We start from the raw sequence: 13,149 nt of genomic DNA, 5'->3' as shown, positions 1-13,149 counted from the left end.
TGTCTCTCACAGTGGACATGCACCTACGATGACAATTTCAGACCCCTCCATGATTTCTAAGTTGGAGAACTTGCAAAATAGCAGGGTGTTCAAATACTTATTTTCGTGTGTGTGTGTGTGTGTGTGTGTGTGTGTGTGTGTGTGTGTGTGTGTGTGTGTGTGTGTGTGTGTGTGTGTGTGTGTGTGTGTGTGTGTGTGTGTGTGTGTGTGTGTGTGTGTGTGTGTGTACCGTATTTTTTGCACTATAAGGCGCACTGTCAATGAATGGTCTATTTTCGATCTTTTTTCATATATAAAGAGCACCGGACTATAAGGCGCATTAAACGGGAAAAAAAAAAAAAAAAAAGATAAGTCAGTCAGTCAAACTTTATTAAACGCGTTTATTCAAACGTTAATGAGCGTATTCGCAATAACTACCAACCTTGTTCAGTTGTAACACGTAAAATACAACACAATACACTCACTTTTTCAGTTTATTCCTCGTCCACAAATCCTTCAAATTCTTCATCTTCAGTGTCCGAGTTTAACAGTTGGGCGATTACGGCATCCAACATGCCGTTCGCGTTCGTGTGCGGATAGAGAGATTACGTCTTTTCATAAAAGGAAAGCACCAAGAAGGACCGCCTCGAAAGTCATTGATATTCATGTCCCGTGCTAACGCTGTTGCCTTCAGTCGAATAGAGACTGTAGAGACGCTTCTACCTGCTGCTCTCTGTTCAATAACCCACTGTTCTATTTTGTCCTCTAACTGTGGCCATCTCGCTTTGTTCCCGCGGAAACTCTGTGTGGTCTTCTTTACTTGGCGCAGGTCATCTTCTTGCTTCCTCCACTTCCGTACCATTGATTCATTAATGTTGAATTCTCTTGCAGCTGCTCTATTCCCATGTTCTACTGCTTGACTGAAAGCCTTGAGTTTGAAATCCGCGTCGTAGGCGTGTCTTTTGACAGGTGCCATTTTGGGATCCTTATACACACACTGTAATATTATTGTGAAGCACAGTATGTATTACTCCGCGACGCTCCTGGCTACAGTAGCCGTAATGCTGCAATCGGTGCGGCTTTGTAGTTTACCAAAGTCGTACTAAAACATTTTGACTTAGTGCCGTGAGCGCCTTGTACCACACAAAATCGCTTAGAGGTCAGTAAGCAAAACCAGAATTGATCCATATATACGGCGCTTCGGATTATAAGGCGCACTGTCGTTTTTTGAGAAAATTAAAGGCTTTTAAGTGCGCCCTATAGTGCAAAAAATACGGTATGTATATACATATACACACACACATACAGTGAGGAAAATAAGTATTTGAACACCCTGCTATTTTTTTATTTTATTTTTTTTATTTTTTTTATGCGATTAAATTTGGTCTGTTACAGCAATTCCAGATTTATAGATTTCTTTTGGCTTCTTCCATTAGGGGTCGCCACAGTGGATTGGATATGGAGTCTCCACCCCTCCTTGCCCCTTTCAAACCAACTACCTGTTGGCCCTACAATGTCTTCCCTCACCACATCCATAAACCTCTTTCCTCTTTTTCTTTTTTCTGGCGGCTCCATCTCTAAACCATACAGCATCGTAGGTCTTATCGCAGTCCTATAAACTTTCCCTTTTACTCTTGCAGATACCCGTCTATCACAAATCACTCCTGAAACTCTTCTCCACCCACTCCACCCTGCCTGCACCCTTTCCTTCACTTCTCTAACACTCTCCATTGTTTTGCACTGTTGACCCCAGGAACCTGAACTCATCCACCTTCACCTCCTCTTCTTTCTGCAACCGTACCACTCCACTGCCCTCCCTCTCATTCACACACATGTACTCTGTCTTACTCCTACTAACTTTCATTCCCCTTCTCTCCAGAACATACCTCCTCCTCTACAGGCTCTTCTCAACCTGCTCCCTGCTCTCACCACAAATCACAATATCATCCACAAACATCATAGTCCACTGAGACTCCTGTCTGACCTCGTCCATTAATCTGTCCATCACCACTGCAAACAGGAAAGGGCTCAGAGCTGATCCATGGTGCAGTCCAACCTTCACCATGAACCAGTCTGTCGTTCCTACTGCACACTTCACTGCTGTCACACTGTCCTCATACATGTCCTGCACCACCCTCGCATACTTCTGGCACACGTGACTTCCTAATACAATACCACAACTCCTCTCTCAGCATTTTGTCGTACACTTTCTCTTAGAAGGTACACTGTCGTCACCTTCTGAACTTCTCTATACTTCTCCATCAACATTCTCAAAGCAAATATTGTATCTGTAGTGCTTTTCCTCGGCATGAAACCATACTGTTGCTCACAGATTTGCATTTAGCAGACGCCCTTGTCCAAAACGATATACAAAAGTGCTTCGAGTCTCTAGCAATGAATAAATCTACACTGGTACGCTAGATTACAAACTTAATATAAATATAACTCTTGTTTTCTACAAAGCAAACTTGCAAAGTGCTAATTAAAGTGTTTCAGGAAGAGGTAGGTCAGCAGTTCTGTTATGCTGGGGTTGAGTTTTAATTGATGAGTACATCTCCATGAAGATATGTCTGTCAAGCATGCCGAGATCCAAGCGGAAGCTGTGGTATCTGAGGGAGGGAAAGAAAACATGAGTATGAGAAACATTGAATGTCATCTGCATAGCAGTGGTAAGAAAACCCATGTGAGGATATAACGTCACCAGTGGAGTGGGTATAGTGGGAGAAAAGGAGGGGAACAAGAACCAACCTTTGTGGGGACACCAATGGTGAGTCTGCAGGATTCAGATATGGATCCCCTTTGTTACCTGGTATGAGTGACCTTCCAGGTAGGACGCAAACCATTCCCCTGCTGTTTTGTGGATACTGAGATTCCTGAGGGTAGACAAGAGAGTCTTGTGGTTGACCTGTGTCAAATGCTGCTAAAAGGTCCAGGAAGATAAGTACAGATGACAGCTTGGCTGATCGAGCAGCATGCAGTTTCTCAGAAACAGCCAAAAGGGTAGTTTCTGTGGAATGTGTCGCTTTGAAACCAGATTGGTTTGGATCATGAAGGTTGTTCTGTGAGAGACAGACAGTGTGTCTCTCCTAATCATCTTCACACGTCTACTGTTGTGTCATCTGATCCAACTGACTTTTCACTCATCCTCTTAATTGCTGCTCTTAGTTCCTCCTTACTAATCCTATCCACTTCCTGCTTCACCATCCCCACCTCATCCTACCTTCTTCTCTCTCTCTCTCTCTCTCTCTCTCTCTCTCTCTATTTTCCTCATTCATCAGCTGCTCAAAATATTCCCGCCATCTTCTCAATACACCCTCCTCACTAATCAACACATTTCCTTCTCCATCCTTTATTGCTCTAACTTGTAGCACATCCTTCCCAGCTCGATCCCTCTGCCTCGCCAATCGGTATAAATCCTTTTCTGATTCCAAAGTGTCCAACTCACATACCTGCTGTCACATATTCTTGTACTCGTACTTTTCTTATCTCTCTGCCGATCCCAATCCTGTTTTGCCAACCTTTTTCTTCTTATGCTATCCTGCACTTCCTCATTCCACCACCATGTCTTTTTGTCTTCCTTTCTATTTCCAGATGTCTGATTGGTGCTAATTAAACACAAAATATTTATTTTTTTGTGCTGATGAAAATGATCATAATTCATTACTACAGTCCTTTCAGTCTATCATTAACAAATGCTTTATGCTGACTCCTTGCAAGTCATTTATCTGTGCAAAGTTTTTCTGGCCAGGAACCAGGTACAGGATTTGCATCACAACAGGGACAAACAGTACACCAGAAAATGCTTAAGATATATTCAGTTCAATAAAAGCTTGCTGCCTTAATGAGATTTTTTTGTGAACATAACAGATAGAGGAAGATCTAAAATGTCGTGTGGAGGCTTGGGAAAAGAACCAAGGCTCACCGTTTTTGATGAGAGGACAGCGGGTGATGGAGTACATCTTTAAACAGTGGGAAGAGCATCGCTCACAGAAAGACAAGGAGAAGAATGATCGTGTGAGTGATTTAATAGTTCACAGTGATTTGGCAACTCATGTAATAACTACTAAAATAGTAATTAAACCTTCTCTGAATTGTAGATGTCTAAGAAAGCAGATGGCACTCTGTTAAAAACCCCGAATAAGAGACCTCATGGAGCAGCCAACAGCAGTGTGACCCCAAGCAAGATACGGAAGGTGCTACCGACTCACAGACTGAGCATAACACTTGCTTTTGTTTGAAGCTGTTCCTTAAACTGTTACTTCTTACTTCCTGTTAGATCCCTAATCAGCCTTCGATGCGCACCACCACAATGAGCACCAGCGCCAGCAGTGTGTCCAGCACGTTTCTTTGTGTACCCGGCAAGCCTCCACTCTCAGCCAGGGTAATGGTGCATGCTCAGTCATATCTTCCAGATTGCATTCCATATGTTGGATTGGAATATTCATGATGTTTAGCCTTCATGGTGCTAATTTGTTGGATGGTACTGTATTCATTACTATTCAGAGAGGATAGGGGTTGCCTGTCGCTCTGACATCAAGGGCCAACGTCATTCTTGTTTTCTCATAAAACCTGCATCCGATACCATGTCATACTATTTCCTCCTGTACAATGTGTGGACATCGGATCATTGCTATTACATATAGACTTAACTGTTGCCACAAAGGTAAATTACAATTGTTTAGTATGTTTTTCCTCTTGACTGGAACTTAAACATGTGCATAAGACAAGCTATAACTTGCGTGGTCTGCACAGAAATCTGACCTAAAACCCACTAAACACCTTTGGAATGAACTGGAATGTGGACTGACCCCCAGGCCTCCTCACTTAACATCAATGTCTGACCTCACTAATACACTTGTAGCTGAAACCCCCACAGCCATGCTTTAATCTAGTGGAAATGCTTCGCAGGGGATTTGAGGTTATTATAAAAGCAGAAGGGGCCCATTTTTGGAATGGGGTGTTAAGCAAGCTCATATGGCTGTGATGTGCCAGGAGTGCACGAACCATTGGCTATGTAGTGTATTTTACAAATTAAAATCAAAGCAGATTACATTATCTTTGGATTTAGTCAAGTCACGTTCATTTCTATAGCGCTTTTCACAACAGACATCGTTTCAAAGCAGCTTTCCAGAAATTAACAGTTAAGGTGAATGCTGTCTATTTATCCCGTAGCCATGGCGACTGTGGCAAGGAAAAACTCCCTTAGATGTTATGAGGAAGAAACCTTGAGAGAATCCCATCCTCATTTGGGTGTTGTTTGGATGTTCTTTCTACAGTCTTTTACAGTCATTTGTGGTTATAAAACTAGGCGCTACTGAGCATCTAATAAAATCGCTCAACATTTGCGATCATCATAGATCAAATACCAGCTTCTCCATGCCAGAGACTTTAAACAATTAAGGAGGTCCAGTGTCCAAACTCCACATGAAGTGGGATCCAATTGGCACTGGTATGTCTTTAGATGGTTCGAGATTCTTTCAGTACAAATCATCTGATCAAACATTAAATGTATGTTCCAGTGCCAGGTAGTGTAGACCGATTCAAACAGCATAGTCAAGCTCATCGTGTCTGTGTACATTGTTTTTTTTTTTGGAAAAGAACATGGAAAACCGTTTCTTCCATCACTTATGATTCATTGCAGTAAACATAATATTTTTGAGAAATCTAGCATTGAGTATAACGTTTGCAGTTTCGCCAACGTCTAAGTTCCAGAATGCAACTTTGAGATTACCTGGTTATTTTGATGGCATTGCAGGTGGTTTGGAGGTTAAATGTACAGATGATGAGGTAAAATGAGCTGGATAGACTAGTAGACTAAAGGGTTACTGTCTTGAGGTAGAGATAAAGAGTAAAATCCCCATGCACCCTATTAGAATGTATTTGGATGTACTTTGTAGGTAATTTAAGAACCAATAACTAAATTTGAATTGGACTAAAGTAAATTTGTTAAAAAATCTATCCTGCATATAACTATAATTATGAATGCTAATATGTAATCATATTCTGGGTCGCTTTTTCTTTGATATTCTCTCACTAGAGGGCGCAGTTGCCTAAACTAAAGAGGTTTATAATTGGTCAGGTTTATTGTAAATGTTTGAATTCTTTTCTGCATGTAAGCACCCACATTTTTGTTTTTTTCACTGGTCATTTATTATTATTTGTTTTCATTCGTTTCTTTTTTTTTCTGTACCTTTGGCAGCGAGTTAAACCTTTTGAGGCAAGTGCAGCCCCTCGAACACCGCTGCAGGAGTTTAACAGTGATAAGAAGTTCAACCCAATCACCTACTCTGACTTTACAGTGAGTATCAAATGACCCTTTTATTACACTTCAGACGAAAGCACACAGGGTCACACATGATTGTTTCACTTTATATAGGTTTTCTACCCAGACGTTTTGAGGGGGTCAGGGGCTTTCTCCCTTTCCAACAGTCACATCTTAGGAAGTGGCCTTTAAAAAGTAATTTAACAGTAAACATTCAGGCAGAGAACAAATCCTTGAGTTTTTCAATCTAAAAGGAAAACACAGTGTGAAAGCATGAAGTGTGTCTTCATGAAAATATTTACTGCAATATGCAAGTACATACACAGTGGTACACAGTTAATATATAGCCCTCGCTCTCTTTCTCCCGCTCACTCTTCCAGCGATTACCGTAATTGCCGGACTATTAAGCGCACCCATATATAATCTGCACCCACTGAATTTGACAAATATTTAATTTTTTTTAAACATAAGCCGCACCTGTCTATAAGCCGTCTACACTGAAACTAATGAACTTTACACAGGCTTTACGGAAGACAGTGCCTGTTACACAGTGTAACAGGTGAAATATGTTGTGGCTCCTTTAAGAGCAGAGCGGGCTTTTGGGAATAGCCTGCCGCCACATTTTCCAATATTACTGCATGTGTGCAAGACTAAGGAACATGTCCTTATTATTTTCTGATGCTCATTTCTAAGTTTCTTTGACTAACCCATAACGCTGTTGCCAAGAAAGAAAGAAAAAAAAGGGCAAGAGTTTTGGAAACCTGTCTGTGTTTATATGATTTCTGTTGCAACTGGAGTTAGCGAGCTCTCCCTTCACCCAGACTCAACGCGCTACAATGGCTTGTATCTGAACAGTAGCCTACCAAGAAAGTCATTGTTCACTGTCTTCCTCCTTACTTTCACAACTATTACTTTCGGGAGTTTATCTTTTGTCATCGTCGTGCATTTAAAAATTACCACGGGTGGAAGTTTTTTCTCCCGATGCCGTGCAGCTCAGAACACAGGTGAAGTGCGTTTCTTTTTTTTTTCGTTTCCATTCGGAAATTTCATTGGTCTTATGTTATGTCGCTCAGTTTTTTGGCTTGAAGTTTGTGAAACCGGGAAAAACCCAGGAAAAATCCATAAATTAGCAGCTTCTTTGTTTAAGCCGCAGGGTTCAAAGCGTGGGAAAAAAGTAGCGGCTTATAGTCCGAAAAATACGGTAATTGAGTAATCAGATAAAAAGTAATTGTTTTTTATTAGAGCAATACCAAATAAGGGAGAGGAAATAAAACAGGTCTCCTAAAATGAACAAGTAATTTGTTTCCTTTTTCGAAATAAAGCGCATTTGACTGCCATATTACATCAAATGATTACATCATTATTATTCCTACACTTTTTATTATTCACTATTATCGCCAGCTTTAAAAACGTGCTCCACTACCTGCTCTACACGGCCACTGCAGAGGGACTTATTGAACGCACTGTATATAAATAAAAATATAAAAGTCAATTTCATATCCCTTTAAAACTTTAACCGCTCTATAAGTGCTTTCTTTGTTTTAGTTAGAAATAACCCCAAACTTTGAAAAGTGTGTGTGTGTGTGTGTGTATGTGTTTGTGTGTGTATGTGTGTGTATATGTATATGTATATGTATATATATATATATATGTATATGTGTATGTATATGTGTGTATGTATATGTATATATATATATATATATATATATATATATATATATATATATATATATATATATATATATAATCTCCTGTGCAGTTTTGATGTAATTACACAATTCCTTAATTTTTCTTCCCACAGAATGAGTTATCCAGAAAGGCCAATCAAGATGCTGTTCTGAACTCCACTGTAAAAGATGTGCTGTAAATCACCTTTAAAATGTGTGTACTTTCAATTTTAGGTCAAATATTCACATGCAGCTACTGCCATTAATTCAAGGCATTTTTTTTATGTATGTTTTTGTTTACATTTTGTACCCTTATTTTTATGCAATTAGCTTTTTTTATTAGCAGTGTTTTTCCTGTAATTTAATCATTTTCATCTGCTTTATTTAGTTTGTATATTCTTTTATAGGAATCTGCAATGTACTGTTACATATATTTTACATGCTTTTAAGCTGAGCACCTTAAAAGTACACCTATATATCTATTACCACTGTGCATTTTGTTATTATCAAAGCCAAATAAATATCCAAATTTGTGTCCTAACTATATTGTCTTAAGTCTAAAATGTTCTGCGTGATCTGTAGCTACATTAGGATATAGTGAAATGTAATGCAGGATATTTAGCCCACAGTTAAAACCAATAAAGGGACACAAAAGCAAAATAAAAGTTGATGTGAAAGCTGCTGCTTGTGCATAAAAAAGTACTTATTTCCCCCAAATGTAAGGTTTTACCATATCTATCATTATCTAGCAGAACTTTATTTCCACAACCCAAAGATACAAAATTCTCAGAACCAACACCACTTACCGCTTCCTCTCTCGTGCACAGCATGGTGGAAAAGTTGGGGGTTAATTATTTATTTATTTTTTTTCCCCCTCCCTCCACTGATTCAAGTAATTTTTTCTAACCGCTACTACAACAATAATAAAGTTTTTTAGGTAAATGTGCACATGGTAATATGTTACAATTGTTTTATAGTAAACACTAACTTAAAAAAATTGTAATCATTAATATGCTGTTCTCGAAGCAGACTTATGAAGTTTATGGAAAGATTGTCCAGTCTGAAACAAAAAGCTGAGACATTTTAGAATGTTTTAAGGCTCCTGAGGACATGAACTGGTATTTTACATTTACAAAGTTTTTTTTTTTTTTTTCTTTCTTTTTTTTTTTTTTTTTTTTGAGTGCAGTCATCTCATCTCACTGTAATGTAGTTAATTTTTCTTGGTTGCTCTTTCTCTTAATGTGTAACTGACTCAGACACAATGGCATAATGATTTGGGTACTTTTGTGCTTTTAGGGCATCATAAAACGTTTTTAGTAATTAACCATTTGTTATTTTAGCCGTCTCCTGAACTTTCTTACAGCTGTTCAGATTACATAAAAGGGAAAGTAAATGGTGTATTAATGGTAATGTATCAAGCATTCATTTTGTGTCAAAAATCTGTGCTGAAACCCGAATGTTTTTGAACAGACTACCGAACACAAGAAGTTCCTTTTTTTTTTTTTTTTTTTTAACAAAACTTCTACACTTCTGTCCCACAGGCACATTTGAAACCATATTTAAACACATATTAGACAATACAAGAAGGTACAATAAGAAATGTCACACGGTGACAAGTCATTGCTCCTTATTCCTGAAGCCACAACTGTACATGAAAATAAATAGAGCAATCTATCCAAGGAGAAAAAGTGGATCTAACACAAGCTGATACTCAGCATGTTGATCAGAAAATCTGAGCTTTTAAAGAACAGATCAGAAACAATTTAAATGTACACGATGTTCCCCTTACTCAAATTTGGATTTAACATATTTGGTGTCTTAATAATGTATAGAAGAGTGTTGTCATGCTTACAGTGTGCACAATGTTTAAGCAGCAGTTTTTAAACAATGTTAAATGTGAACGCAGCTTTGTGTAGCTGGAGGAATCTAATTTATGTTAAGTTAGCATTGTATAAATGTTTTGCATTCCTACAAATAGTCAGAAACTATGTAATGTCTGCTTGGGGCACTGATCAAGACATTTTGTGTGGTATACTTTTAGATCCAGTGCAAAATTTCACACTCTTAAACGGTTTGTGTTTGGGGTATGAGGAAAATCGTGTACATTTATCTTTAAATAGTCTAAGAGCAAGCCACATAGCTCACCTAAATAATGGTAAATAAGGAATTTGCTTGTAATTATTTTTCAACAATCACAGCCTGATAGTGTCAGTTCCATAAAAGGAATGGGAAGGTCCATGCTCCTTGCAGCCACTTAAAAATGACATTGGGTCAAGGAGAGGTCAGCTATTTTTTTTTTGTGTGTCTGCATTTGTCCTTTTTTCTTCATGTAATTAGATTTACAGCTAATTATCTCTCCTTTCTTATGTGCTGTTGTGCTTGGCTTACCCTTTACCATGACCTGAGCAAAACAACGAGTGATTCAACGCCAGGTTAGGCACAAAAAGTCAAAAATCAATGTGTATTTGAGCATTGGAGAATCTCAGGCATATTTGAAGAAGCCATGTCTTCCACCTAAGAGCTAATGCTGGTTTGTAGTAACAGGTTGCTGCCATCTGTAGTTTTGTGCTGTCTTTTGTTAGAAAACACCAGCAGAATCCAGAGATTCCTGTTCACTCGAAAGGATTCGCTTGCTGTTGTCACTGTAGTTACTAATCGGAAGAAATGACAACCTGTGGAGGAACAACACTGCTGTTAGCACTCGTGTTACAGGCATGAACATGTTTGTGTCTTCCATTAGCATACACAATGAATAAGAAATAATGCAAATGACACTTATGAAATTATTACAAATGACAACGGTCTGTCTGCAGATTGTAGCCCATTAATATGATCTAAGACATTTTTAGTCCTCAAAAATAGGTTTATAATGCATTCGAAAAGGCCAGTTAACTAACATGAGCTAAACTCACAGGATTTAAAAACAGAATTTCTAAGCCTTTTTTTTCTGAAAGGTTTTGAGCTACTGTATATTCATAGTGGTGACATTAGTGGTATATAATATATAAATATACAAAAATGACAATTCATTTTAAAAATCAAATCAGATGATGTGTTTGATTGGCCATGATGTGTTTGATTGTACTAAGCATTACAAACATTTAGAAATACAGCTTTTTCTCTGGAATTCCTTTGAAAATTCCACAATGTTAACATATAGTGATAAGCGAGCTAGCATGAAGAGTATATACTGTATTATGAACATTTAAGAATTTCCTCCGAAATCCTTTCACATTCGCATGTTATCCAGCTGGCCTATGTTAGCAATAAACGACATTTACAAATGATGACTTAAAAATTGCCACAGCAACCCTGTCAATATCAATGGCAGGTTGCTCGCATAAGCAGGATTGAATACACTGCATCCAGAAAATATTCACAGCGCTTCACTTTTTCAACGTTTTATGTTACAGCCTTATTCAAAAATTTATTAAATTCATTATTTTCCTAAAAAATCTACAAACAATACCCTATTATGACAACATGAAATAAGTTTGTTTGAAATCTTTGCAAATTTACTAAAAATAAAAATGGAAAAAAAAAATTTCACGTACATAGCCTTTAGTATTCATAGCATCCCTACAGTGAAGCATGGTGGAGGTTGCATCATGCTGTGGGGATATTTTTCAGGGGCGGGAACTGGGAGACTTCGAGAGAAAGATAAATGCAGCAATGTTCAGAGACATTCTTGAAGACATCCTTGATGAAAACCTGCTCTAGAGTGCTCTGGACCTTACACTGGGTGACGGTTCATCTTCCAACAGGACAATAACCAAGATAAAGGAGTGGCTACGGGACAGCTGTGAATATCCTTAATGTGAAAATGAACATCTCTGAAATCGACTCTCCCCATCCACCCTGATGGAGCTTGAGAGGTTCTGTAAAGAGGAATGGAGAAACTGCCCAAAAATAGGTGTGCCAAGCTTGTAGCATCATACTCAAAAAGACTTAAGGCTGTAATTAGTGCCCAAAGTGCTTCAACAAAGTATCGAGCAAAGGCTGTAAAAATCAGCCTTTTTACAGCCTTTTTTTGTATTTTTTTTTTTTTTTTATACATTTTTAAAGATTTCAAACACATTTCTTTTATGTTGTCATTATGGGGTATTGTTTGTAGAACTTTGAGGAAAATAATCAATTTAATCAGTTTTGGAATAAGGCTGTAACACAGCAAAATGTGGAAAAATGAAAGCACTGTGAATAGTTTCCGGATGCACTGTATGTCTACTCAAGTGTCCTGTCAGGTTAGCTCATGTTAGCTTGCTCTTTAGCGAAAGCTTTACATTTTATGATTAAACTATAACTTAAGTAAAGAATTGTCAGATAGCTAGCAATATTAGTAAAACTAATGAAAAGTAAATTTCTCCATGAAGTTCTGTCTGTTAGGTCAGCTCAGCTTGCTGGTTAGGGTTAAACAATAATGTTAACATTTTTCATTAATGTAAGTAAAAATTTGTTAGCCTTCATCTGACTAGATTATGCTAGCTATTTGGCTAATATATTAAAATTGTATTGGTCTTCAATCTGCAGACAAGACCTTATTGCAAATAAACAAACAAAAAAAGTGAAATCATGCATAGATACTGTATTCACACCACAGAATTTTACACTTATAAAAATGTACAGTCCACTCCTTTCATTCTCAAACTTCACATGGCATGACAGCACACGGATAAACAAAGGGGAACATTTGATGGAATGCGATTTCTCAGTTACTAATGGTTAAGTTCAAAGCTGAAGAATGAAAATCTACTGCACTGTGACTGAGAAATCTTCATCTAAGGTTCCCTGAAACATTAAAAACAAATGGACAACCAATTTTGCAACAAGATGCACAGAATCATTGAGAAATACCTATTATTATGGGCCTGCCCATTAAATCTGTGTGCCAGGAGCTCCGGCAGAACTGGAGATGGCACCTCGATATAAGTGCTCCTGATGAGTACATGAAATATAAACGGAAAGCTTAATTATTTTACCATCAATGTTTATTCTGACCAAGAACTGGGCTTTACATATAGTGGGGTGCAAAAGTCTGATACCAAATTCCATTGTAATTCCTTTAATGTATAATTGGTAAAAGTTTTTTCTTTTTTAAATTATTCAAACAAAGAATAGAAATGCTAGAAATATTAAATATGTAGTAGTTGTTGGTGCGTCTTCAAATGTAAAATAATTAGTCACATATGAGAAAAAGTCTCATTCTTCCTTTTCATTTAAGAACATGCAAATGTCTTGAGTCCA

The 13,149-nt window shown here is 37.9% G+C and overlaps 2 protein-coding genes across 5 annotated transcripts in view; one reads left to right on the top strand and one right to left on the bottom strand.

Annotated features, from left to right (window-relative positions):
• The window catches only part of prc2 (protein regulator of cytokinesis 2), a 23,739-nt gene extending 15,290 nt beyond the window's left edge, over positions 1-8,449 (top strand). Inside the window, exons 10-14 of the mRNA XM_083565164.1 lie at positions 3,847-3,993; positions 4,077-4,172; positions 4,256-4,360; positions 6,179-6,277; positions 8,043-8,449. Of these exons, the coding sequence (XP_083421290.1) occupies positions 3,847-3,993; positions 4,077-4,172; positions 4,256-4,360; positions 6,179-6,277; positions 8,043-8,108 (513 nt within the window). The 3' untranslated portion in view covers positions 8,109-8,449. The remainder of the gene's footprint in view (positions 1-3,846; positions 3,994-4,076; positions 4,173-4,255; positions 4,361-6,178; positions 6,278-8,042) is intronic.
• Positions 8,450-10,481: 2,032 nt separating this feature from the next.
• The window catches only part of LOC310739340 (5-hydroxytryptamine receptor 4), a 45,539-nt gene continuing 42,871 nt past the window's right edge, over positions 10,482-13,149 (bottom strand). For 3 of the 4 annotated variants that reach the window (XM_083565244.1, XM_083565247.1, XM_083565246.1), the window contains exons 7-8: positions 12,760-12,840; positions 10,482-10,580 (exon numbers count right to left, since the gene is read on the bottom strand). In XM_083565244.1, the coding sequence (XP_083421370.1) occupies positions 10,487-10,580; positions 12,760-12,840 (175 nt within the window). In that variant the 3' untranslated portion in view covers positions 10,482-10,486. The remainder of the gene's footprint in view (positions 10,581-12,759; positions 12,841-13,149) is intronic. The other variant, XM_083565245.1, reaches the window with a different exon arrangement.

This window comes from Silurus aristotelis (genome assembly GCF_946808225.1).
Source record: "Silurus aristotelis genome assembly, chromosome: 16".
Classification (NCBI taxonomy): domain Eukaryota; kingdom Metazoa; phylum Chordata; class Actinopteri; order Siluriformes; family Siluridae; genus Silurus; species Silurus aristotelis.
Note: the sequence above shows the minus strand (reverse complement) of the source record. Positions and strands in the feature narration are given on the sequence as shown.